Source organism: Amphibalanus amphitrite, unplaced genomic scaffold (assembly GCF_019059575.1).
Source record: "Amphibalanus amphitrite isolate SeventyFive unplaced genomic scaffold, NRLGWU_Aamphi_draft 000134F_arrow, whole genome shotgun sequence".
NCBI classification, from domain to species: Eukaryota; Metazoa; Arthropoda; class Thecostraca; order Balanomorpha; family Balanidae; genus Amphibalanus; species Amphibalanus amphitrite.
This window is the reverse complement of record NW_024881629.1, coordinates 257,929-285,855: the sequence shown is the minus strand read 5'-3', so window position 1 is coordinate 285,855 and position 27,927 is coordinate 257,929. Positions and strand designations below refer to the sequence as shown.

The window sequence follows — 27,927 nt, the reverse complement described above, 5'->3', positions numbered from 1 at the left end:
ACCGCGGGGTAATCGATGGCGTGAGCGGCGGCACTGCGCAGGCGCAGACAGGCGGGCTGTCGGCGGCGAGCGGCCCGGACCCCAGCTGTGTGGAGCCGGTCGCAACTGAGAACCCCGGCGCAGCGGAAGCGGCCGTGCGACACGCGTGGCGGCTGCGACAGCCCCTGATCGGCGGCGGTGTGGGTCTCGGCGCGGGCAGTCGGCACGTGGCGGGAGCGCCAGGTGGCGCCACCAGACGGAGTTGCGCCGGTGGGCCGCGCAGCGTGCGGACGGCGGCAGTGTGAGAGTGAGAGGCGGGGTGGTTAGAGGGAGAGAGCGGACCGTGAGAAGTGTGAGAACGAGCGGCGGCCGGTGGGCTAGGAGGCGGTGAGCGGATCAGAACTCGGTGAGTCCGTCTGCTGTGTGTTGAGTTAATCCTGGTCGACTCGTGTCAACTCAAACTGCCGTCTTTTGCCTGTTAGATGACCCAGTTCCTCAAACTGTCTGTGACCTGGTCTGTGACTGTGACCTGACCTGAGCAGATAACACAACGCCGGTTGTAAGCCCCCTGCCAGGAAAGAACACGGCTGGCTGAGGGCACCTATGAGGGCCGATCAATCTATTGATCGGCAAGCTCGAACTCCGTCTCCATGTTGAAGTCTGAATAATGAGTATTGTGTTGTGTGACTCCGTAAACTTGACAAGCTGAACCGAAAAATGGCGCCCGTGACCTCTTCTTATGTCCACGAGGTCCTATCACTATCAGGTCATGAAAAGTCCTGAACAGTTTTTTTTTTGACGACTTTTGTTGGAGACACGCTAGAGCGATGAAAACACCTCAGTCCTCTGGCTATGTTCAGCTCGACGATACGGATCGACTGATATGTGATATGCACATGACCTTTTCCGGTCGGGTCATGACCTTGACCTGAGGTCAAATTACAGGTCATTCTAAGCGTTGTGACGAGGGAAACACGATGCTGGCAAAATAGACGTCACTTTTTGGGTCAAAAGTCACTGAAGAAAAATGTTTTTTTCATAAAAACGGCTATTTTTGGAGTTTTTATCCTCTAGTCTAGAGGCTTAACCCTTGACCTGAGGTCAAATCTGAGAACAATGCCCAGAAAGGTCTGTGAAAGGACTATCGAATGTGCTTTTCCGTGGCGCTCTAGCCCTATTGTTTCCCGAGTTAGGTGTGGTGTGTTTCGAAAATTGTTGAAACTTGAAACAGACAAAATTTGACCTTTGATGACCTCTGGTGACCTGACCTTTGACCTGACCTAGAAAAATGACCGACGTATTTCCGTCATTATTTTCTGTCGCTCTTTCCATTGCCACTTACCGCGTCTCGCTACGTGACCCAGGAGCCGAGTAAGGCGGGGGGGGGGGGGGGGGGTAACTGTTCAGACACTTTAGACACCTTCGCACGCCTAAGATGGTCAGCTCGACGATAGGGATCGACTGATTCCGCGGCGCTGTAGCTCTATTCGCTCCCGAGTTATGCGTTGGCATCTTGTAAATTGTCGACATTCGACTTGAAAATCGGCGAACTTTTGTTTTCAATGACCTCTGGTGACCTGACCTTTGACCTGACCAAAAAAGTGACCCAAGTGATGTCGTCATAATTTTGGACGCTCTTTCGAACGCCGCCTTCCGCGACGCGTATCGCTACGTGAACCAGGAGCCGAGTTAGAATGGGGGAGGGGTGCTCAAACACCTCCCCCCCCCAGGCGCGGATCCAGGGGGGGCGACGGGGGCGGCCGCCCCCCCCCCCCCGCCATCAGAAAAAGGCGCCCATATCCCGCGGCAGAGAGGGCGCCCCGAGCAGAAGAGCGGCGACACAGCAAAGGTTCAGCAGAAATAGGGCGCCTCCAGCAGAAGTTGGGCTCACCAAGCAGGAGAGTGACGCCCAATTGCCTATTCCCAGCAGATGAGAGTCGCCCCAGCAGCAGATGGGCGCCCCCAGCAGAAGAGGGCGTCTCGTTACAAGAATGTAAAATACCTTCTGTTCAAGAGGGGCGCCCCTGGCAGCGGAAGGGCACCCTTAGCAGGAGACGTGTCCCCCTGAAGAGGAGCGACGCCCCAGCAAAAGGAGAGAGGCGCCCCCATTCCGAGAAGAGGGGCGCCCTGACAGCAGCTGGGCGCCCCAGCAAAAAAGGAGCCCCATAATAAGAAAATGGGTGCCACTGGCAGAAGAGGGGCGCCCCAGCAGAAGAGAGGGGTCTCCAGCAGGAGACGGGCGCCCCAAGCAGAAGAGGGGCGCCCCAGCAGAAGAGAGGCGCCACAGCAAAAGTTAATCAGAAATGGGGAGCCTCCAGCAGAGTTTGGGCCCGCCAAACAGGATATGGGTGCCCCATTGACAGTATCCGGCAGAAGACAGACGCCCCAGCAGCAGATGGGCGCCCCCGGTAGAAGAGGGGCGCCCCATTACAAAAAGAAAAGGAGTATATTCTACCAAGAGGGGCGCCCCTGACGACAGCGGAAGGGCAACCTCAGCAGAGGGGCGGTGCCCCAGTAAAAGGAGAGGCGTGCCCCGTTCCGAGCAGCAGAGGGTCGCCTCGCCCCAGAAAAAAAAAACAGGAGACCCATAAGAAGAAAAGGGGTGCCTCTGGCAGAAGAGAGACGTTCCCCGCAGTGGAAGGGCGTCCCCACAAGAGTGGCGTCTCCAGCAAAAGAGAAGTGCCCCCTGCAAGAGAGGGGCACCCCACCAAAAGTTGGGCAGAAGTGGGGCGCCTCCAGCAGAATTTGGGGTCGCTCAACAGGAGAGGGCCGCCCTATTCACAGTAGAAAAAAGACTCCTCAGCAGCAAAGGGGCGCCCTAACAGAAAAGGTGCACTCGTAGTAGAAGTGGGACGCATCAGGAAGAAGAGGGGCACTTCTAGCAGAAGATGGGCGTCCCAGATAAGTGGGCCGCCTACAGCAAATTGGTCGTTCTTAGAAGGAAGAAATGAGGCGACTTAAGCAAAGTGGGTCTCTCCATAATGGATTAGGCGATCCAAGCAGAGGTTGGGCGCCCCCGGGAAGTGAGGCATACCAGCATAAGTGAGACGCTTCCAGAAAAAGGAGGGGGCATCACCGGGAGAAGAAGGACTGCACCAGTAAATGGAGGCCACCTTTTTGCTAATATCTTTTGCTAGGGTAGCGGTGCCCATCTACGACTTTTAACCCGTGCCGTGCTGGTGGTCTGAGTTTTCCGTGTCCTGCTGGGGAGGGGGGGGGGGGGCACACTCCCTCGTCTAACTCGGCTCCTGGGCCGCGTAGTGACACGCGATAAGCGGCATTCGAAAGATCGCCAAAAAAAAAAACAGGACGAAAACAAAACGGTCATTTTTTTAGGTCAGGTCGAATGTCAGGTCACCAGAGGTCATCAAAGGTAAAATGTTGCCTGTTTCAAAATTTTTTCCGTTTTCGAAGCAGCGGCACATAACTCGGAAACCAATAGAGCTATAGCGCCGCAGAAAAGCGCATTCGATAGCCCTTTTAAAGGTGTTTCTGCAAGCTGCGCTCAGATTTGACCTCAGGTCAACGGTTTAGCCTTCAGAGGGCAAAAGACTCTAAAAATAGCTTTTTTACGAACAATGTTTTCCTGCAATAACTTTTGACTCAAGAGAGTCTCGACATTATGTTTGCCAGCATTGCGTTTCTGTCGTCGAGACACGTCGAACAAACTAAAGGTTGACCTTATGAAAGGTAATTTTAAGAAATTGACCTCAGGTCAAGGTCATGACCTGACCGGGAAAGGTCATGCTGCATAGCAGTCGATGCGTATCGTCGAGCTGAACACAGCTGAGGTGTTTTTATCTCTCTAGCTTGAATCTATAAAAAGTTATTTTAAAAAAAACTGCTGCGGACATTTCAAGACATGGGATGACCTCTGGGATATAATGAGTGGTCACACTAGGTGCAATGTTCTTATTCAGTGTGTTAATTTTATATGTATCCCAATGCTTGATATTGTCTAGAATGGCGCTCGTCCAAAAGAGATGCCTTTCAGTTTTCTCCCAAAGACTTAATTATACCTACCTACCTAATGGAGACGTCGCACAACTGACCTGACCTTAAGATATCGAAATTTCGAGATATGTTTCATGAATAGTGTTGCTTTCATCAATCGCTGAAAGGTTCAAAGCAAAGTCATTCATTCGGTATAGCAATGGTAAGCATTTGAACTTTTTCTTAGGCTAGGTCACTTGGCATAACCTGGTGACCTGACCTTCCATCACCCGCGTCAGAAATTTTTACATGTGCAAAAAAGATGCATGATAAGGTATGCTGAAAATGGCGGCGCTGCGCGCAGCCGTTTTTCAGATATTTGCGAAAACCTGAGGGGGAGCGCGATAACGCCCCCTAGCACGGCGCGGGCTTTTAGCTCCCGATTTTGACGGTTTGGCGCCCCCTTTGTATGGAGCGCCCCCGGATTGCAAGGTCGCCCCTATTTCGACTTGCCGCCCCCCCTCCCGAAAATTCCTGGATCCGCCCCTGCCCCCCCCCCCCCCCCAGCAGGGCGTGAAAATCCAGGACTCCCAGCGGGCGCAGCTTAATGTGTGCGTGCGAAACCAGCTCGCTGCTGTTAGCGAGAGGAAGCCAAGTGCACACCTGTAAGGCTTCAGTTTAACGAATGACCTGCATGTGCGATCAAACTCATGAAGCCTTTCGAACTCAAACTAGTTATGGAAGACATCTGGGGCTGTGTTTCTTAGGTATATATCAACTGAACACTGAAATAATAGCAAACAGTAAAACGAGATATTTGCGTAAAAATTAGCCCTGAAAAGAAGCATTCCGTGGATTACTGATCATAATGATACGGTAGTGATCTCGAGAGACCTCATGGTATCAGCAGTACCACGTGTCATTCTGTTTGGACGCGGTGTAAGCCAGCGTGTAATGTCGGTGATATCACATGCCTAAATCACGTTATTTCTATATACGCTGACACGTGCTGTTCCCTAGGCTGCCACGTGGCATCGTCCAAGATATCACGCCGGGCGACAGTGTTTGCACAAATAATAAACACCTTCACAAGTAGTTTTTCGATTTATTGCAGTATTGCTATATGGGCATAATTAAGAACCATGACTGGCTATTCAATCGTATCTTTTGTAAACTGAAACAAGAAAAGGCAAAAGTGCATGTTAAAAACAGCTGTAAAACATCTTGGTTCAGTCTGATGAGCGATCGGTGTAGGAAGTTCTACGGCTACGATTAAGAAGATATTAAGAACGGCTATGTAAGAAGAAGGCTACGATTCAGTGGAAAATTTGCTACTATCTTTAAGCCTGCTTCTGTATTGTCTGCCAATCGTCAGGCCCTTTTCAATGATTGTATAGGTCATTCAATACTACTGTCTCATCGCTATCAATCACGATTACCGCCCAGTCATAACACTTGGCTGTTGAGCTTTGCCCTCATTGAGGCCCTGCCAAATCCCTGGTCATCCTACCGACCGTCTCCCGTCCCCGAAGACCACAGTTCATAGTGCACACAACATGACAACGAACACGTCAGTCGGTGGGCTCACATGCCTCCCGGGTCAAAGAGGCGCTCCGCGCTCGTAAGAAGGAGAGACAAAGTTCATCATCACATGACGCATTATGGCCTGTAAGACTGGCTTCTCAAATACGGATGTTCATTCTCCGGAACGGAGCAACGGATTTCACTGCAGTCATGACAATTGATTTGATTCTGCTTTGTTGTCGGCTCCTTATTCTCGGGCAAATTCACGACTTTTATATCTGTAGACTTAATGCGCTAAAGCCATGGCCATTTCTTGCATTTGTTCTTTCAATATTTATAATAAAACCCCTGTAACACAATATAATGCACACAAGCGTCCCTTGGACTTAACGGAAACGCTTACGAGAGCACGAAACAAAACACCGACCGTCGGACATGCCTACTGCCCAGCCCAGCGGCCGGCTAATGGAAGCGGGCAACCAAGGGTGTTTGATAGCGGCTGTTCATCAGTACTTGTGCTTGCAGGCGACCAGTGAAACTGCAGTTTATCGATGAATGAGTGGTTCAATGAATGAATGAATGAATGAACGAACGAACGAACGAACGAACGAACGAACGAACGAACGAACGAACGAACGAACGAACGAACGAACGAATGAATGAATGAATGAATGAATGAATGAATAATATTTAACTACTTGTGAGTAAGTGAGTGAGTGAGTGAGTGAGTGAGTGAGTGAGTGAGTGAGTGAGTGAGTGAGTGAGTGAGTGAGTGAGTGAGTGAGTGAGTGAATGAGTGAATGAATGAATGAATGAATGAATGAATGAATGAATGAATGAATGAATGAATCACATGCGGTTGTTTGTATCTGTCCCAAGCATAATCGTTAATCATGCTAAATGAAGGCTTCAGATACAAATGCAATGCTAACAAACTACATCCATTTTTCGGTGGACGTTTTTCGTCGTCTTTTATTTTGCTGCGTGTCGATTTTGTCCCGTTTTACAAGTCAACCCTGTTTCAATTTTTGTCGACAGCAAGAAATAGCAAACCATGCGCTTAAATAGTATTTAAAATAATTTATTCAATCGGCCACTTGTGTCTGATAGTGTGCCCATGTACGCAGCGGCTCTCGGTGGCCGTGCCGTTTCCGCTGGTGCCAGGGCCTGTTTGTGCCTGCTTGTAGTAGCCTGAGGGCTGAGCTTACTGCTTGGTGTCCGCTGGTGCCAGGTCTCATGGTGTAGTAATTTGCAGCGTGTGGTGACCGCACTGTTTCCGCTGGTGCCGGGGCTCGTGGTGCCTCAGTGTGCAGCCTGTGGTGACCGAGCCGTTCCGTTCCCTTTGTGCCAGGTCGCCGGTCGGGCCATGGCGCCGCCGGTCAGTCGCCAGTGGCAGTTCAGCGTCACCTGCGAGGTCGATGTCGGCGAGACGGTGTGCCTGGTCGGCTCGGCCGCCCAGCTCGGCAGCTGGTGTCTCGGCTCGGTGGTCGAGCTGCAGAGAGCCGACCCGGTGCCCCACTTCACCGGCATCAACGGGGCCAACGGAGTCAACGGAGCCAACGGAGTCAATGGAGTCAATGGAGCTAATGGAGCCAGGCGTGGAAACGTCAGCAACGGCACCACCAACGGCACTACAGAGACTGAGCCGTGAGTACCGTGTGATGGGCACCATATTTTCATAGCATGGAGTTTTTAGTTTTTACATGCATGTTTACATGCATAGGAAGTGTGAACTTGTAAAAAATGAATATAAACGAGGCAGGTTTTGACAGCCATGTCACACTGTTTTCTCAAGGCAATTATTTATTTTTTCTGGCGCTGGTTTGGCACTGGTTTTTCTTCTTCAAGGCACTGATTTCAATCACTTTAAATAATGAGACACGCACAACTCTTCTGTTTCTTCACGTTTCATCATTCCTTAATTGAACCCATTGTTATGCTCACCAGCCACATGCCACGTCATAATCATAGTATTGTGAAAGCTTGTTACGGTAGTTCGGCATATGTGTTTAGTGTAAGTCTCTCGGCTTACACTATCTGTTTAGTTAGTTTACACTATCTGTTTAGATCTGTTTAGTGTAAGTCTCTCGGCGGAAAAAACGACATTAAAAATCACTTATTTTTATCTTTACGATATGGTTGGGGTGTTATATTTTTTATAAACAACATTCCTGTTAAGGACGCAAACTATATCCTTAGCCATCCTTCATTTTTATGCGTCTTTCGTGACTAGAACATTTAGTTGAAAAAACAGCGCTAGTAAAACACACACACACACTCACACACTATGTTTCGCCCGCTTCCTGTCGTCCTTGGTCCCATTTAAGCTAACCAGCTCTTAGGACCATTTGGACTTGTTTCAGTACACATTCACGGTTACCTGATTCGTTCCTGCGTAAATTGGTGAGAAATGTTTCTTTTTCGATAGGAAAATCTTATTTGAACCAAGGTTTGTGCAGTCATTGACGTGGTTGAACTGTAATAGAAAATAAACTATTTGGTGTTGATGCGTGCAACCTAATTTCGTGCGATATACGGGATATAGATATTGCTTTTTGGATATCGTTTTCTGATCAGTCAGAAAGATCTTTCAACTGTTCCACTTCTCCCACTGGTGGATCCAAGGGGGAGGGGCATTTGGATTTGGGCCAAATGCCCCCTTGCAGCGTCGGAAAGCGATAAAATTTGTCGTTTTTTCTCTCTAGAATAAAAAGGAAACTAAATGACTTTTATTAGGAAGTTTCCTTGAAACTCCACAGGAGTGCATAAGGAATCGAAATCGAAGGAGGTTTTCGAATTTAGATAAACTTTTTCGCAGGTATGTCCTTCCCCCGCGTCCGAGACCGTCTTTCTGCATCTGCTTATGACTTCTGTAAGTTACCGAGATCTTATTAACGTCTCTATCTTTCTTACGTCTCTACATGTTGTGAACAATTCCGGAGAAGTTGTTAGTGCGGTAAATTGCGCCCACCGTTCGGCAAGTAATGAAGAACCATTGTTCTGCGCAGTGAGCTCTCTGTCCTGTCAGCCCCGCCCCTTGTTCGACATCTTCTCAGAATGCTTGTCTGGTTTCATCACTGTAAGTGGCACCGCTGGAGGTGACGGAGGCCCGAGGTGGTCCATTTAGTGCCTATTTGGGTCATTGCCAACTGTGACCCAGGACACTCTTGTTTTCCGCACGGCCTTGAAAAGGAAACATGAAAACTCATGAGTTCATGAGAACTCAACCTAGCGGGGACTGGCTGCTATGATGACATGCTAACGGTTTTCTTATTACAGCCGAATCAGAATGTCTCAAATGCATGCCGTACGATGAGACATCGATACATTTTTTTATGTTGTGTGTGTACCTTTATACAACCTAGGACGCCGCTCAAGGCTATGTAGATGGTACGCTTTGAACTATTGTGTTAATCCCTATAGAAGTATAAAATGAATGAAAATATGATCTTCGATCAGCGTTAGATCTGCCATCTTGGGTCCCGGAATGTAAAATCTGACCGGCGCGGTGATACGGTCAACTTGAGAACAGTCACGGCAAGACTATTTTCACATTTATCTCATATGCTGCAAAACTCAGCAGATTCCGGGTCCTAGAGCATTGATTTGTAAAAGAGGTCATAAACTTTTGGACCTGCCTGGGACCAGGAAGGGGCCTATACTTCCATCCCGGTCTTCGATAGCCTCGCAAGTACCAAGTACTTTTGCAAATACCAAGCAAGTACCAAGTAGGTACTTATGCAATTACCAAGCAAGTAGCAAGTACTTTTGCAAGTTCAGCAAATTTTTCGCGAATATCGAAGCTTCTAGACGTCCGATCGTCACCGGAAAAACACCAATCGATCCCAAATTTTCTCCCTCATACTTTGATTGCCAAAGCGACGCGGAGCGAGCGCAAGATATCTTGTAAACTTTTATTTGAATAACTACCAATGGCGCTTGCACTGCGTGGCTTATGAGCATAGTCTGACGCCCTCAATGCCGCAAAGCATGGAGGAAGGCAATCTTTTAGTTATGTATTTGGCTATCTTTGCTCCTTTCCAGCCTTACCTCTTTATCAGGCGAGTTAGGGGGTCACGAAGGTCGTCATTTACTATTTATAGTTGACGGCGAGGAGGGAAACACCTAAGAGATTATTTGTTTTGTTGGGTTAGGCCCTTTCGGTCTGACGACACATAAAATAAAACGCCAAAAGTAAATGCCCAAAGTATATACTAAAGTCAATGATATGTGAAATGACTGCGATGACATTTTGTCATCAACATCAGCGTTTGCCTTGCCGTTTGCTAGTTTTGGTACCTCAAAGCACACCTAGCACCAATTATTTGTTTTTGTTAGTTACGTTGTTTTACAATGCGTCACGTCCTCCCGTGTGTGTGTGCGTGCAGGCCCGTGTGGAGGACGTCTGTGACGCTGCGCACCGACCAGGATGTGTTCTACCGCTACTGCGTGTGCATGCTGCTGCACGTGGACGGCCAAAGAAAGGTGGTGGCTCGCCGATGGGAGACCGACCTGGCGCCGCGCAAAATACCCGCCGCAGGTGAGTTCTGGCGTGGATTGGGTGTGGGGTTTGGGGGAGGGACTGTTTGGTGGTGGGGAAGGGGCTGTTAGAGGTTGGGGAGGGGCTGCTGCTGCTGGTGATAGGAGGAGGGGCAGTTGGGGGCTCTATCTGTAAGAATCTTGGTTGGGGGTTGGGGAGGTTGTTTGTCTCATTTAGCCTGCAGTGGAATACAAGTACCTAATGATTCATTGGCGCAGCTGTGGTAATCAATGCACTTATTTCGTCTTGCTGTGATGCACCGCAGCGTGTGCGCCACTAATTCGGATGACACTTTTATATCGATTTTCTATTTATTTATTTATTTATTTATTTATTTTAGAATGCTCCAAAGAAGACACAGTTTAGGTTGGGTATATTTTATGGCGGAAATAGGTCCAGTTAGCGTAAGTGATCCATCACTGAACGAGCTAGTTTTTTTTTTTTTTTTTTTGTTGGGTTAGGCCCTTTCGGTCTGGCAAGACCATTTCAGAGCCGGGAGGATGATAGGATAAAGGGGGAGACATTGGTCTGGGCAGGCACCCTAGTGAGTCGCCGGGGCTGAGCCCGTCCAGAGGCCAGGCCACCCAGCTCCAAGGCACTCACTGCACCCGGCTACGGGGTGCGCTCCCTCGGGAGCAGCGGTGCCGCTCCAAGGGAGCAGCCCGCATGAGATAAAGTTGCCTGTCCAGCCCGGAGGGGGGTTGCGGTGTGGAGGAGGAGGATTTCTGTATCCTGAGGATAGAAGTACGGAACGGTGAGCTAGTTTCATCGGTCCGATGACCGTGTGGTGTGCGTATGTGGTGTGCGTAGTATCGCATTGTGTCGCCTGCTCGCTCGGGTGGTTGACTTCTGCACAGCTGCCGAACCGTTGCGCCACATTGGTAGAAGTGCTGCGCACATAAGCCAGCGGCGGCTATACGGCAGAATGGGATCTCGACGCTTGATGACTGGGGTTTGTTACGTTCGGCTGTTGGGCTGTTTACTGCTAAGCGGGTATTTTCCGAAAACGTTGAACTTCTGCCGATAAACCGAGGTTGGTGGGCGGCAGAAAGCCTCATAGCGGTATTTCATCATGCAGCTGGACTGGTTTACCCAACACCGTATGTTAAGCCTGAAACAGACTCTTTCCGCATTCAGGAAATCGCATGCGAGAACCTATTCAAATACATGGAAGCACGCTCGCATCAATCGCACGCACCTCCCGCAAGCGATTGATGCGAGAAGAATTTTAATGTATTTGAATAGGCTCTCGTATGCGATTTCCTGAATGCGGAAAGGGTCTGTTTCAGCCTTAAGGTTAGCCAAGCAGCACAGGTGGAAATGATGGCTCCGGTTCTACGCCTCTGATGGTGTATTTTAATACATTTAGATTATCCAGAGGTCACCGGACATTTTGATATTTTTACCTAGATGCCATTAATGCAGAACCTCTGTGTATGCATGATTATGGATGATCATTGATCAGTATCGGCATCAGACGCTATAGATTCAGCAATCAATTGCCTCGATGTTGATCTTGCACAATTGGGGCACGTCCAGCCACCCATGGCGCGTGTTTAAACATAAGAATAAAACCAACTAAAGGCCGCACAAACCATTGACCTATAATAAGTATAGACGAACTACTCGCGTCTTTGCGGCGTTCCTCGTCGACCAAAGAAGCAAATTGTTTTCTGAAATTACAGCGCAGGATAAGGGCAATCCTAACCTTAAAGCACGGACGTAGAAATAAAAGTTTGTTAAATATTTAACGTTAATTTATTTTAAAATGTGTATCAGAACGCTAACATCTACTACAAAACATTTATTTAAACGTTTAAGGTTTGAAGTCAAGCCTCACGAAATCGTCTCCATGGTAACGGAATAAACAAAGTCCTCGGCATCATTTATTGTTGCCGCATTGCAAATTGCGTAAGGTGTGTTGACAGTCCTGTGCATATTAAACAAGAAAAGATAGTTTGTCACCAATAAAGAGCACAAAACAAATATCAAGCACATATTGCACGTGATAAGTGAATCATTTCAAGGCGATAAAATTGACTTACGTTATTACAGCAAGCATTTCAAGTAGTGTGATCTGAGATATTTGGTATTTATGTAATTAAAGCATTTTATTTCATTTTCTTTAAATTTATCCTGTTTATCTGCTAGAGCAGTCAGACACTGATAATTTTATCATAATGGCTAGAGTCAAGAGAAGAAAAAAAACTGAGAGACACTTGCAATCTTAACAAATGTCATAAGAAACGGTTTGGAAGAGGTCTACCAAAGGTCTACCTAAGAAGGCACAGGCCTATGTTCTTGTTGCTGGAAGGCTTCTGATGTGTGCTGAAATTCATCTGCCAACTGAACCAGACATAGCCCGACTTATGGCCAACATATAAAGTAAAAAAGATTGACGAACTTAAGTTGTAAGTTGCTACTGCAATTAAACACGATGGAGGCTGGAGCCGTCAAGAAAACTGAATGGAAGCTCAGCAAGACTGCAACAGTCGAAATGCCTACCAAGTGTCCACAGAACTCAACAGCATCATATGCCAGCCCTCTTATGTTGGTAGGCATGATCATGAGAAAAAGATTAGAAGGGTTCAGTCTAGACTTCTCCCTTACCATCATTCATTCTTCCCTAAGACGATTAGGGAATGGAACAGACTCCCACGTAGTGTGGTTGAAGTCAATTGTTTCAAAGATTTTCAGGAACTTTTAAAGAATTGACTGGCTAAGCATTCCAAGATGTACGAAATATGAAATTATTGTGTTACCGTGATGTGACAATGTGTGCGATATCTGTGAATGTGTATGCGTAGCATGCTATTTTCATGTGCGACGACGTATAGGGTAGGGTGGTTTAATTTGAATGGGGTCTAATTTGACTTCGTCGGTTGAAGAAGTGGTTTAATTTGAATAGGGTGGTTTAATTTCATCACCAGGGCTTTACAGCATTTGTGATGTCTGAACTAATATACGATAATAATAAAAAGTGTGACCTGCTAATGACTGGCTTAATTATTTCTTGCGTGGCTCAACATAAGTGCTCAGGAGCAGAAGGCCCCTCATTTACTTGTGTGTGCGCTGGTTTGTGGAACGTTGTTAAAATCGAAAACCAGGATTCATGAACTTTTGGTGATCACCAGTGACCTTTAGCGATGACCTGATTGAAAAATTGTCAAGATGATTCTCAAAGCTCTTATAGCGAGCTACCTACTGCCCTTTCCGCATCTTTCTGTCTTTCTTCCTTTGCGAGATAATATGGCGTTGACAAATACGTTCCCCATCCTCCCATCGCTATGGCGAAGTTGGCTGAAAGGCCCACCCGGACGCGGGTTAAAGAGGCTCATGGGTGAATAAAATGATGCATCATTATGTGCACTCAGATTGGTATGAGTATATCGCTACTCATCCTACAGTCTCTACTACCATGAACATTATTTTTATGTCTTCATATGCTTTGACGATGCTTTGATGATGTCATGAATGTTACTGTTGAGCTTCATCTTAAATACACAATACATAATGTTAAATCAACTAACAACCTGTATTAATCGAATTCGCAATCATGAAGAGAAACGCGCATGAGACCTGCAAAACTACGTGATAGTGAAGCTCCTTTAACGGATCTAGAAATGATGATTCTGAGCGCAATGGCAAAGCAGCTCATTCGAGATGTGAAAGTGGCTCCACTCGTGTGCACGTGCAAACTGGACATAAATAGACTTGAGCACGGCACCCTCCTAAACGGTCGCTACCGGTGTACCAAATTTGAGCGCAATCTCCCCAGCCGTTCTCGAGATGTGGAAGCGACCCCTCGCGCGTGCGCACGTGCAAGCTGGACCCAAACTGACTTGTGCACGGCACCCTGCCAAACGGTCCCTAACGGTGTACCAAATATGAGCACAATCTGCCCAGCCACTCTCGAGATGTGGAAGCGACCCCTGCACGTGCGCACGTGCAAGCTGGACCAAAACTGACTTGTGCACGGCACCCTGTCAAACGGTCCCTAACGGCGTACCAAATTTGAGCGCAATCGGCCCAGCCGTTCTCGAGATCTGGAAGCGTACCCTGCACGTGCGCACGTGCACCAGCACCCAAACCGTGACACGTGGAAATGCATCATCAGTTGCATGTCCAACGACATGCCAAGTTTCAGCTCAATCAACCCAGTCGTTGTAAAGTTATTGTTGATTGAACAAATTTGTCACCACTTAGTTGGCACGTGGCGCGTGCCGTGTCCCTCACCCTATGACTTTGTGCTATGTTCAAGTGATTAAGCTTGGACGCTTCTTCATTGTAGACGCAGTCTCGTTCCGTTCCGTCGTGTTATTTACGCGAAAGAAGTTGATAAACTTTTGCGTTTTTCCCATAGACAAAGCATTGTGTCATTAGTTCGTGCCCTTACACGTACGGTGGCGCTAGTGTCGCTCAGCGGGAACGGCCTTCAGGCGCTGATTAAGCCAGTGTAGTCTGTCTATACTTATTATAGGTCAATGGCACAAACCAAGGCCCTAAAACATAAAACATAAAACAAGGCCCCAAACCAAGGCACAAACAACGCCAAGCCAAAAATGCTTTTCAAAAGGCGATCAGCCCTTGGACGATCAAACGAAAAGCAACATCGAAGTTCAACGCGAAAAAATGAGCCGAAAATCGATACTTTGATAAATGAAACTGCTCAAAGCACTTTAGAACCACAGACATTTACACGTTGATTCAATTCACATGTATTTGATTTTTTTACGTATATTTATAGCTGCCGGCTGTTTGTTTTGTTAATATCGGACTGTTTGCGGAACACTTTCACTTATGAGTAGATGAATGCATTGGCGTGTATTTCGTTTTGTCGTGACTCATAATACGTTTTATTGATTTCATCGAGATTGGTTTTGCAAGCCTTGCTTCAGTGCAAATAGCTTCGATTTTTTTTCCAATTTCGGACGATTGTTTTCTGATTTTGCACGTGGAGCATGTTTTCAATTACTTATTTTTAGCAATGTACTTTGATGTTGGCCTATGTTTCGAAAAATTGTTACTTTTTAGCATTAAATTCGACACACCATGTGTTAGCCCAGTAATATATTTTGACGTAACCGCAGGTTGTTTGAAATAGACAAACACTATCCGTTAGAATTGTGTGTTTTTCTATTGATATACGTAACTAAAAAACGACTCCTTTGCGGCCAACCATTTATTTTAGTTTTGGTTTCGTCTCACTCGCTGACGTCTCCACCCGCCCTGTGTAACGATCCTCATCGAGCAGCAATCTGTCGGTCGTGTTCGGTCGACTTATTAGGCCACAATGGGCCCTAAGCAGTGCATCCCGTGGAGGGGTCCAGAGCGGCGCGCGCCGGCGCCGGCGATGGAGGCCGGCGGGCCGGGGCTGACCGACGCCCCCCACCTGCCCGTGTCGCCAGCGCTACAGGAGGACGACACCGCCTGCGAGCAGCTGGACCACTTCGGCCGCATCACGCCCATGCGCCACGTGGACCGCGGCTGGCTCAGTGTCGAGTCCGTGGTGCAGCTGAAACTCTACGCCAACCCGGTCGAGCTGTGGAAGAAGCGACAGAGAAAGGTGAGTTAATTTCGTGAAGTTTGAGCACATTGAAATATATCAACAATGGACCCCACAAAGCAATTCTTGTATAGGGACTCTTCCTAAATTGCCTTGGGTTGTTTTTTCGTTGTGAGTAAAGGCTGCCGTCTGCCACGCCTTAGGCGATCGTCGTGCCTTGGGGACTTTTAGACGGTTGCTAATGCTTATGCTGTATTGATCATAGGCTTGTTTATGGATTGGACACTGGATGCTGGATGGCCTGGGGCACAGTTGATGAGTGGTGCTGGTTTATTACTGAGTTGAAGGGATCCAGTGGTGGTACACTGATTACTGATACCGAAACCTCCTGGGTTCTCTCAGATCGGAGCGGTGTGATGTCTTCTCAGACTGACACGAGTCTCATACGTCGGTGAGGACCCTCTGAAACTGACCTCCCGCATCTCTAAGCCCCTAAAATTTAGCTAGAGCTGCGCGAAAAAGGTGTGTGCGCCGATACAAGACACAGCGAGTGGTACCCAGTCTCAGGTCTCGTGTCAACCAGTGACCTCGGAGGTCAGGTCGAGGATCCAAGGGTTGCGGTCCGCTTTTTTGTAAACTTCGTCAAAATGGTCGCAGAAAAACTATATTGGCCCCATCGCGTTTGTTGTATACGACTTCGCACAATTGTATAGGTGCTTTATATTCGGCAAGGTCATTTAAGAGGTCAAGATCAGGTCAGCAATAACCAGGTCAGGAGGAAACTGATGGGGAAGCTCATGTCCCATACAATTTGGTTTGGCAGTTCACTCGTAGCTACTTTGGTGCCTCTCCCGAGATAGCACACTTTGATCGGGAGCTGTTACGAATAATTATAATGAGCTCGAATGACCTTATTGATGTGATATAGCACGGCACGGAAGGGTCCAAAATGCAGAAGCGAAGAAGTGCTCACGAGCACAGTGCTTCAGATACGAATACCACCAACCCGACGTTAAAAGTTTTTTTTTTGGGGGGGGGATTAAAAAGAGACGGTTACGTGACTCCGACCAGTCCATATGTCTCATCAAATTTTTGCGTGCGAACGGCATAGAAATGTGTTCCTCAGAAAACAAATGTGAATCTCAAACGCGGACCGGAACCTCGGCCACCTGTGCCAAACCTGGATCAAGCGTGACGGCAGCACAGATGTGGCGCGTGCCAAAAGGTCGAGCTCCCATATAAAGTCAGGTATTAAAATGTAGGTTCACTCTTCACAAGTGTGAGAAATGAACGCTACGCTTGCTCAATTGAGGTGTGCAGCGGCCCCTCGCGCTGCGCTCTGCCAAAATCCATCACTGAATTGGGCCGGTCGCCTCTATCGCCAGCATATACATATACCAGCCTGTACCATATAGCTACCCCGCCAATTGTGTATCACTATCGTCTGCGAGGTCATCTTCTGTCCTTCGTGCGTGTCCACTGTCCTATCCATATCTCTGCGTCCTGTCACGTATCTGAGTGACCGTGGTGCTCTCCACACAGTCCTTGTCGACACTTCTTATCGCTCCGTTTGCCAAGGAGGACCACTTGATCCTACGGGAGTCACAGAGGACCTCACGATCTTACAAGGGTCAAGGAGGGCCACTAGATCTGACTGTGAGCCATGGAGGACAGTTGATCTGACTCCGGATCAGGGAAGGCCGGGCCTGGTGGTCCTACGACGGATCACGGAGGAATAGTGGATCCTACAGCGATCCCCGGCAGCCCCATATCTCTCGACCTGCACGGAGGGTCACTCGAGCCTATTACGGATCATGGAGGGACTTTATCCTACGGGGGCCACCGAGGGTCACTCGATCTGTGATGTGATGAGCAACAGAGGGTTACTCGATCCGACTGCGGGTCAAAAAGGGCCACTCGATCCTACAGTGGGTCATGGAAGGCCACTCTAACCCTTGGCGGGTCACGGAGGGCCTCACTAGCCTATTGCGGGTAACGTAGGGCCTTTTTATCCTAATGTGAGTCACGAAAGGTCACTAGATCCAACTATGGGTCACAGAGGGCTACTCGATTTTGCTGAGAGTCACGGGGGTCACTCGATCCCATTGAGGGTTTCGGAGGGCCCGGCAGTCCTGCGACGGTCTTTGGCAGTTCCTTACCGCTGGGGCTGTCGCGCGGAGTCACTCGATCTGACTGCGGGTCGTTTGCCACTCCCCAGACACCTGATACCGCACGGTAAACATGCCCCCGATCAGTTTACAAATCGGATCAGCGGTGCCGACGGTGATGTCAGTACTTCACACTTATTAGGTAGTTATTAGCGATTTCTTTTGAGAGCTGGCGCCCTGCTGTGGTATTCAACCCACCACATCCAGTTTGGGGGAACGGCAACTTCGGCCCCCTGTCGAACTTCCGAAAGGTTGAGAGATGGAAAACATTGGAAGCAAAACCCAACGGGGCGAATTGTATTTAACACAAAAAAAAAATCTGAGATCACAGGTCAGTGTAAGGTCAGGTCAAAGGATGGCAACCAAATCACTGACAGCACCCTGTCTCTGATGCCTGTGCCGGACGCGGGCCCGGTGACAGAACCCTTAGGCTGGCATCCGGCCACGCCGCTGACACATGCGGCGTCTCAGCCGTCAGTCCGGCCGTCCCCGCCCAGGACCCCGGCGACCGGGGACGCCGCCGTCTTTGATTACACCGCAATTGATCCTGTTAGGCTGAGTTGTGATCACCCAGGAGTCAGACGGAGGTATTGATTGGTGGAACTTTATTACTTTCCCACGGCTGTTCATTGTCATTGCACTCATTGCCTAATATTTACCCCGTTAACATGACTTTTGTTGTAGAGAATATATTGAGGTATGCGCCATGAAAATTTATTTATCCGAATTATAGAAGCAAGCCCATGGAAACAGCGGCGATAAAAATTACTCAGATGGATTCGTGATGCATGCTGGCCAGCGGTTGGAACCCTATATTATTCGCCCTATAATTCACCCGGCCTCATGTGCCCTGCCGTGCTGTGTTCCACCCATGTATTCCACCATTTTTTCAGCCGATCTCATGTATACAGCCGTGAACCGGTCAGCTGACCTGCACTTGCCCGTGTTTTCCAGTACCGCCTGAAGGTGACCCCGGTGAACCTGGAGAGGAAGATGATTGCCGAACCCCTGATGAGCAGCGAGGACAGCTCCGAGATGGACATGCAGTCGCTGCGCGCCGGAAATACGTGGCCCGTCATGGAGCTAGCAGTGAGTACCCCCGCCCTCCCCTCTGCCCCGTGTACCTACTGAAGTGCAGTGCAACCCTGAACCCTCCCCTTCCACCGTCATGGCGTGCGTCAGACAGCTCGTGATGCTCTTACGTCAGCCGCTGCGGAATTTCATGTTTGAGATTATTGCGCTATCTCAACTAACGGGAGGTGGGAGCTTTAGATGATCGGTGATTTCCGACTCAAACCGGTGTGAGTCCAGGAAAAGTTGATTCTAGTAAGTTATATCGACTGTTTATATAGATACATGGTGCCCCCGTGACTTGCGGACTAGGACAGGGGGGCGTGAAAGGACAACTGAACCTATAATTGCGTTCCTACAGTTTGATTCAGCGAACGCTACCTACATGATTCACTGCCCTACTTGTGGTAGGGTGATAAACTCGTTTCTTTACTTTGTGACGGTGGGTTCTAAAAAGACCAAGTCATTTAGTAGGTACTTGTTTATTTAAGATTACCAATGATCACGCCATTCTGAAATGAGATTGGGAATGTCACGAAATCAAAATGACATAGGATAGAGCAGCTCAGGTCCAGAGTACCTACTTTAGGTTCGGGCCGGCACCAGAGAGAAGCCGTAGATCCGAGAGAACCGTTTCTTCGCCTTCCTGCGGCACCCTTGAAATATCGGTGCTATCGATGAACTATGTGTGGGCTAAGTATTTGATAGCGCTGTGTCGCTAAACTTTTGGAATACCTACTGAACAGCTGAACATGATTATCATTTTCGCACATCAAAAAATAATTATAACTGCACATTTATCCCACCATGCCTTAGCCCGTCCCCTGCCGCTGGCTATCCCTTGCTCCGCGGAGCTCTGCCAAGCCCACTGGCTGGCTGTCCGGCGCTGGCCGGGTCTCTGGCCCTCTGGCTGGGTCCGTCGGCCGCCTGGCGCGGAGGTCACCCACCTGACCCCTCTCCCCCCCCCCCTTCACCGGGTCGCCCCGGACGGCCACTTGGCACCTGGCCGCGGAGGGGCGGCCGACTGCCTTCGGCTCCCACGGACACTTGTGAGCCACCGACTCCGGCTGACAAACTGCCAGCGGCCAGAACCCCAAAACGGCCGAGAGCGCTGACGTGCACACGAGTACGACCTTGGCCAAGTCATCTGAGGTGCCGCTGGGCTAACTTTGGATCGAAGAGTCAGAGGGCACCTTGTTTTGATGAGACGTTTTGGCGCTCATTGCTTTCACGTTACCGACGCCATATGCGAGTTTTTTTGTTTTGTTTTTTGACATGTGTTGTTGTATGCTCTATGCTAGAGTCAAGCATGACGTGTGTCTTTGACATTCGGATTAACAGCATTGGATAATGCAGGGCAGTCACATAAAGTACTTGGAACTAATGAGTGGAAGATGTTCATTGAAGTGCAGAGAAAGTGTACCGCGGTCAGAAATTCAAGCCCCAAAATATACCCGGATATGAAATGCCTAAAACACTGCCCCTCATGGTCTATATTCTTCGCCCTCTTTCTTGTGACCGAGGAGGCGAACGAAGCTGCCCTGTTGCAAAGCTCAGCCAAGGTCAAGGTCGGAATGACTGGCCGGTGGCCAACGAGCTGCTAGTCACGAAATTAGGGGTCTGCCCGGCGACTGCAGCCTCCCATCCGCCTTAGGCAGTATTTGCTAGTCTAATGAGTCCTGTGCGGCTGGAGATCGATAACCAACTGTCTGTGCAGGGGCGCCAGTTTTGTGTCTTGAACGGGCAACGACAATTTGGCCAATGATTGTGCCGGGTGCCAAGAAAATCTTAGGTATAACTTGAAAAAGCGGATTCAAATGTGGACATGTCTTGGCGTATCTTTTCTAGCTGTTTTCCTAGCTTCTTTTCATCGTAGAAAACACCATAACCTCATTGCCAAAGGCATATTGAAATTGAAAAATGGGTTAAGCTTCAACTCTGTGGGGTTGACGTCAATATCCCAACGTACTAGATGGGCAGTGGGCACCGTTAACCAACGTAGTCTGAACACTCTTTAGTTTTAACCCATACTTCGTCACCGAATTAGTTTAGTAACTGGTGTCTGTGAGTGCTTTAAAATCGACTGGTGTCACTGACCGGCTTTGTCCTGCAGGTCATGAAGGAGGGCGAGAACTTTTTCCAGTGCCAGCAGCAGTTTGGCCGGGTGTACGAGGAGGGAGACTTCTTCACCTTCCAGTGCCAGATGCTGAAGCCCGAGACGATCGTGAGTGGTGGGCCGCGCGCGCGAATGCTGTGTGCGTGAATGGCGACGGGTGCTTGCGCCGACGGCAGTGGCAGTGAGTGTTGGTCACCACAACGCGGTTTGTCTTCGCTTGCTCTGCCGGATCGGGCCCTATGGTGCTCGCGTTCAGTTACCGTACGATCAATGACAGCATGTGTATTACGAACACCAGGAGCGGAGCGCTATTTCGGTGTCCGGTGCGAGGCGCGCTTTCAGCCAAGGCTGTATCGATCTGAGGGTGGCCCGCAGGCGAACTGTCGGTCCGAGTTGGGTGGTATCGCCGTCTGCCGTTTGGGTCGCTGCGCGTGCCGCTGAGCGCCGGCGTCGCGCGGGGGTTCGGCCGAGACGGCTGTCCGCGGAGGGTGGTTTGTCCTCGCGCCTGCCGTGCCTGTCCCCGTGCCCGTCTGTCCTGCAGCTGTCCGCTGGCGAGGCGCTAACCACCCTGTTTCGATTCCCGCAGAGATGCTGCCCGCAGCGCTTGTTACAGGCGCGGGAGGCGTGCATTGTTAACACAGCACTTTGGCAGCAGCAGCAGCAGCAGCAGCTACGCGGTGCAGCAGCAACAGTGGTTTGCCACTAAGACTTGGAGGGCGATTTGACATCAGAGCCTGACCTGACACCAAAGCCTGACCTGACCTCTCGGAAGGCCATTGATATGACACGGGGCGAGGGGCGCCGACCGGCCGGTCCCGACAAGACTGGTGACTTGGCAGCGGTCGCCCCCCAAGCGCTGAGCGGTCGTCTGAGGTGCTGACTCGGTACCGGGCTGAGCGCTGAGAAGGGCGCAGAGGTCCACCGTGTAAGGCGACGCCCCTGGGTAGTTGCTCTGTTGTGTGGAGAGGCAGACAGACCTGTGTGGCCGCAGGATGGTGGACGTGATTGCACCCTGGTGTCTACAGCATGCCTGGTCGAACACACTCGCAAGCCAGATGTGTCTGACATATATCGGACTACTAGGTAAGGACCACGAACTCTGAACTTCGCTTCTGATAACAGTGCTTCTGTTTGACTTAGATTTCGGTTTTGCGATCATGTTGGCTGGTGTATGCACACATTGCGCGAAGTACAATGCTAGGGAAGACAACGAGCAGTAGTGTCTTGAACTCGCTAATATTCGCAGTCCTTTCTCAAATGGAGCAAACTGTGTTCGACAGAATTCGCTTATTTGAACAATCGGCGTATGTTAGCTTTGCCGTATCGGATTGTTATTATGACATAGATCTGAGTAGAAAGGTGTCTTGTGGAGGGGTTGATGTATTCATTGACCAACAGTAGAAGTGGTGCGTATCAAAAGTTGGCTGTTGATAGCTTGAGCGTTTACAGCACAAACATAGATGAAAGGATATCATCTTTATGAGAGCAAACGCGGAGTACTGTCAGTGTACGGTCCGCCTTATTTTGTGGCACTGGCTTATAGCTTCAATATTGCCTTTTGAGAGAAACAAAGGAGAAATGTAAGCGCACGTATCACTGCGGATTGCTTTTTTTTTGTTATTCACACACATCTATGTGATCAGCTTAAGAACTAGGGGTTGCAAGTTGTCGATTTTATTTTGTGTGCCGTTGTTCATGTATCGTAAGAACGCAATTAAAATATGTGGACCTAAAATGAAGCCTTGCTCTCCTCCTACAAGGCATGCTTCTCTACGCACTTGCTGTTTATTTCCGCGTCACCGGTTCGTGTATCGATGCCGTACATTTCAGGAGATTCCTGGCCACCTGGAGTAGCTGCTTAGGGAAGACGTGTCGGTGGAACCGGACGCTGTGTCGGGGTCGTAACCTGTGTCATTTTATGTGTGGATGGCATTTATCCCATTTTCAGTGCCTCTACGATATGTTTCCCGTGCTCCACACTGCTTCGGGCGCTGATCTCGGCCAGGCCAGGCCCTGCCGAGCCGCGCTGACCCCCGCCGCCCGCCAACAGGCCTACATGGTGGACCTGTACTCTGCCGAGAACACGGACGGCGAGTCGGCGGAGCACATTGGCTTCTGCCACATCCTGCCCAACAACCTGAAACAGACCAACGGCACCGTCAGCATGCCCATCAACGGCACCAGCCAGCAGCCGATCGGCCAGCTCACAGGTGACAGCACTGCGCAAAAACATCATCAGTGGGCTCTTGGTGCAGGCCTATATCAAGGGTTGCGTTACAAGCAGACTGGCACCACTGCAGCACCCGGCAGACCTTGGTCACGGGTGGTCAGTTCGCTCAGACTTCACCGGAGGGCATCCTCCGGTGATTTAACCCGCGCCCTGATGGGGGGGGGGGGCCATTTTGGCCCCCCCCTGTGGTTTTTCTTAAATAGCGCAAAAACGGCCAAATTTTGGGTACCTTACCGGGCATCAATTTGACACCTTCACACAAAATTTCAAGTCACAGGTCACCTCAGGTCAGGAGTTATTGAGGTCAAACTGAGGTCATGTTCGAGTAAAAATGAGCAAAAAACATGACATCTTGAAACGTTCACCAATTCTACAGTTAACAAGCAATTTTAAAGTTCTTTATGTGGTTGTGTAGAGAAAAGACGGCGCTACAAAACTGCTATCTCGGATTTTCGAAATTTTGGGATTTTGACCCCCAAAAATAAAAAAATTGATTTTTTTAGAAAAACGCAAAAAATTTCCAAAAGTTTTTCGAATTTCGAGAAAACCGGAATATATGTGATAGTCCCTGCGCTCTTCGATATACATACCAAATTTTAGATCGATACCTCTTTTTTTGGCCAAGTTATAGCGAAAAACCTGTTAAAAATTGATGACGTCAAATTTTTGAACTCAATTTTTAGCAATTCTAGACCTCGTAGCGCAAAACGGAGACCACCATTGAACTCCCCGTGACGAGCTGCATCGAATCGATACCCATTTTATGCAAAAATATCAACTTTGAAATTTGACCTAATTTGACCTGACCTTGACCTGACCTTGACCTGACCTTGACCAAAACGTGACCTAAGCTGGCCCTAAAGTCTGTCTGACCCACATAATCGCATTTGTCATGTAAAATGGACCATAAAACATGTATCACACGACACTTTCATATTGTGACCCCCCCAGTGACCTGACCTCTGTGACCTGACCTGGTATCAGTGACCTCAAATAGCAAAATATGTGTTTGAAGATCATTTCCCCATCGATGATTTTCAATGAAATGCATTTTACTCGATTTTACAACGCATTTCTTGAAATGCCTGTAAACGGTGAAAATTCGACCTTTGACCTGACCTGTGACGTCATCGGTTTGACCGAGGTCAATGAAATTGGGTCACAAGGTAGTTCCCCGTTGGGGCTATCCAACACCGTTTACCGCTTGTCGCTATGTTGCGTGGTTCTCGAGATCTGAGGGGGGGGCCAAAATGGCCCCCCCCCCCCCATCAGACCGCGTTGCTCGGCAGACCCCATCTGGGCGCGGGTTAAGAATGTGAATGAAGAAAAGCTGGAACACGTCATTTTGAATCTGATGCTGTCAGTTGTCCGGAGTTCCGTTTGGGCCCTTACCTTTCGGTCTACTGCTGGTATGTCGAACTCACTGTCTAACCGCTCCTGTCCGGCAGTGGACTACCTGCTGGTGCGTCCGATGGAGGAGGCCCAGTGTATGATGGAGAACTCTTACTCCCGCTACTGGCGCGAGACGTGGCGCGGCCTGGACGTGGGCCACCGCGGCGCCGGCAACTCGTTCACTCACAAGTAAGTAACGACCTGGCAAGATGGAGAGATGCTGTATTGGGCTATGTAGCCGCTGATTCCTGGGACTGTGCTCTAGCTCAGAGGATGACTGTGGCATCTGGTTAAGGTGAGCTGCTTCCTCTGCAGGCCTGAAGCATGTGCCAATATCCGTGAGAACACCATTGCCTCGCTGAAGCAGGCGATGGAACACGGAGCCGACTTCGTCGAGTTCGACATCCAGCTGAGTAAAGACATGGTGCCGCTTATCTACCACGACTTCCACGTGGGTATCGCGCTGCGGAAGAAGGACGTCATCGACGACCACCACTTGCTGACGGTGCCGCTCAAGGATCTGGAGTACGCCCAGCTGCAGCAGCTCAAGGTGGGGCTGACTCAACGTGCAACGCCGGGAAACTCTTCTCTGGGACGCATGGTGATCTTGTATGTTGTAGCCGCGAGAAGTTTAGGATATGGGGAATAGCTGGCTCGCTGCTTGCGACAAAAGCTCACGGTTTCAAATGCTGAACTCACACTGTCTTATCTTTGGTGAACGCATGTCTGTGTTTGCAGGTGTACAATATCGAAGAGGGCAAGATGGGCTCCCTGCACCTGGAGAACGACTTGCTGGAGGACAACCAGCCGTTCCCCACCCTGCAGCTAGCCATGGAGAGCCTGGACCCGCACCTCGGCTTCAACATCGAGATCAAGTGGACCATGCAGCTGCAGGTAATGGACTGTCAGCCGCTCGTTGTCACACGTCGGATGTCGGTCGAGGTTGTTGGTGGCGATGCACACCTAAAGGTTGTGGCCGGTTTCAAGCGTAGAAACAGCTACAGTAGTATTTTCTGTTGTAAGTTAAGCAGCTGTCGACTGTATCGTACAGCATATTTTCGCCCACATCCCTAAATCTAAACTCTTGCTAACCCACTTGATGGATTTCCAGGACGGCTCGTTCGAGCTGTGCCACCCATTCGAGCTGAACAGCTACATCGACCACATCCTGAAGGTGGTGCTCGAGCACTCGGGCACGCGCAAGATCATCTTCTCGTGCTTCCACCCGGACATCTGCACCATGTTGCGTCTGAAGCAGAATCGCTACCCGGTGCTGTTCCTGACCCAGGGCGAGACTGACCAGTGGCCGCCGTACAAGGACACCCGCTGCCAGAGCCTGGACATGGCGCAGCTGTTCGCGCGCTCCGCTCAGATACTGGTGAGGGGAAGGAGGGCCTCTGTGTCCGGGCGCGCTCCGCTCAGATACTGGTGAGGGGGAGGAAGGGCTCCGTGACCTGTGTGGATGAGAGGGAGTATCTTCTTGGGAGGAAGGAAGTTTCTTTGCCTGGGAGTAGCATGACCTCAGATACGGGGGGATGGAGGGGTGTCACTGGGTTTGGGTGCGCTCTGCCGCTAGAACAGCTTCAGGTCGATGCTAAGGCGCATGAATAGATATGATGATTAGGGATGATTCACCGTTTGAACGGCTTCAGTTCAACATCTAACCGGTCCGGTGTTCGGCAGGGCGTGGACGTCTTTTCTGGGGTGCTGCTGAAGCAGCCCGAGTACATCAAGAGCGCCCAGGCCAAGGGTCTGGTGGTGTTCTGCTGGGGCGACGACAACGCCAACTCGGACACGATCCGCTACCTCAAGGCGCAGGGCTGCGACGGCATCATCTACGACCGCATGGACCGCTACTGCGAGAAGGACAACAAGGAGAGCATCTTCCTGATGGAGGCGCGCCAGGCCAAGGACATGGCACTGGCCGACTCGGACAACGGCAGCGACGCCTCGGCCGAGGAGGCGCCGCGCACCGCCACCGGCAAGGGCAGGCCCGAGCTGCACTTTCCGCCCATCTCCGAGGTGCCCGAGAGCAGCTAGCCGGCCGTGCAGGCCAGACACCAGCTGCTTGGAGCGAGAGAGCCTATTCTTTGACCCGCCCCGCCTACCCGCCCTTACCCGCCCGTGTGACGGGAGGGACGGGTCATCCGCCGCTGCCGAGCAGTGTTCTATAGACTATTTTAGAATATAAGATGTTCTGCTACTTGGGACATGCGGACCGTGGTGTCGCTGAAACACGAGCCCGAGCGCTGATAAGGAAACCATGAACGGACACGTCCAAAGTGTCCCGCTAAGGTTGTCCTGAATATGATCAAAGTCCCGTTTGAGTGATGGAAATTTATGATTTAGGTTAAGTTGAAATACTTTTATTCTACGGGACGTTGACCTTTTCGGATAAGAAATATATTATGATACTGCTGGATTTAACGTTTTGATGTGAATACCGCATCAATAAAATCATTTTAGCCTTTTGGTAAAACCCGTAGTTATCATAGGCATGCATATGTGAAAATATACCTACATTTTCATCTCCATTTGATAGAATAATTCCGAAAGTGTTCGTTTTTCGAATGTGTCTTCTAGTTTTGAGGAAAAGGTCCGTGTTTTGTGCGTGTGTATACGAGGACGTTTAAGTTAGAAAAAGTTTAACTCTACAGCTCATTTACAATGACTAGGAATAGTTAGACGTTGCTTTTCACATGACTTAGCATTTTGCCCCGATCCGCCATTGACGATACCGTGCGGAGAGACCCCCTGTACTTAGTAGTTCGATCGCCAGTATTATTAAATGAACCAATATCTTCCTTTTCGGCGTGTACTATGCTCATACTGTTGTGCACGTCACCATCGCGCGTCGGAGTGTTTGCACACGGTTGACTAGTATCTAGTCTCGTCACGCATTCACCGTCCCACAGTGGGAAGGCCTCGTCGTCAGTCGGTGCGGCGACAACGACCTAAGGTAGCCCTTCGTTCGCTGTGTTCATGGCACAGAACCGGGCGCGGCGACTCACTGAGCACCACGTGCTCAATCTATTGAGCTGGTGGTGGGTGACCGTGGCGGCTGTAATCTTCCCAGTTAGGTACTCTGGAAAAATGTCTCAAAATGTTCAACGTGCGATGCGCGGAAACATTCACTTGATGCGTCTTCTTGATTTGATCGACTGTTTATCTGGCATAAGTTTATTTTCCGAGATGCTTTGTCAGAAAACGCTCCATCACTTTTGGTGTTGAATAAACTACAGTTAGGTACTATTACGGTGGTGTGAGAGCAACAAACCTACTGGCTAGGTATATTGTCGAAAAACGTTATACGTATCAAACGAGTGACCTAGTTGAGACGTTTTGTTTCTGATCGCTGCGAACACGCAAAAACTCCTGCAACCGTCTTTGTTTCTTGTATTCCTGCCTGACGCTTGTGCGGAGGTCAAGTCAAACTTGAAATCCGAAATTTTGGAATTGAAGATTTGG

At 49.5% G+C, this 27,927-nt stretch overlaps 1 protein-coding gene across 1 annotated transcript; it reads left to right on the top strand.

The window, feature by feature from the left end:
- Window positions 1-49: 49 nt before the first annotated feature.
- Window positions 50-27,600, top strand: LOC122382129 (glycerophosphocholine phosphodiesterase GPCPD1-like). The gene is made up of 12 exons (XM_043367075.1): window positions 50-385; window positions 6,788-7,083; window positions 9,825-9,976; window positions 15,385-15,542; window positions 18,605-18,739; window positions 20,835-20,945; window positions 22,888-23,047; window positions 24,516-24,648; window positions 24,775-25,009; window positions 25,198-25,353; window positions 25,571-25,837; window positions 26,143-27,600. Exons 2-12 carry the CDS (start codon window positions 6,803-6,805, stop codon window positions 26,497-26,499), a joined length of 2,145 nt encoding a protein of 714 aa, XP_043223010.1. The 5' UTR covers window positions 50-385; window positions 6,788-6,802; the 3' UTR covers window positions 26,500-27,600.
- Window positions 27,601-27,927: the final 327 nt, after the last annotated feature.

Coding starts and splice junctions, on each gene's coding strand:
- LOC122382129 (XM_043367075.1), top strand. CDS start 6,803: ATGGCGCCGCCGGTCAGTCGCCAGTGGCAGTTCAGCGTCACCTGCGAG. Junction 24,649..24,774: donor GGCAACTCGTTCACTCACAA/GTAAGTAACGAC, acceptor CTTCCTCTGCAG/GCCTGAAGCATGTGCCAATA. Junction 25,838..26,142: donor CGCGCTCCGCTCAGATACTG/GTGAGGGGAAGG, acceptor GGTGTTCGGCAG/GGCGTGGACGTCTTTTCTGG.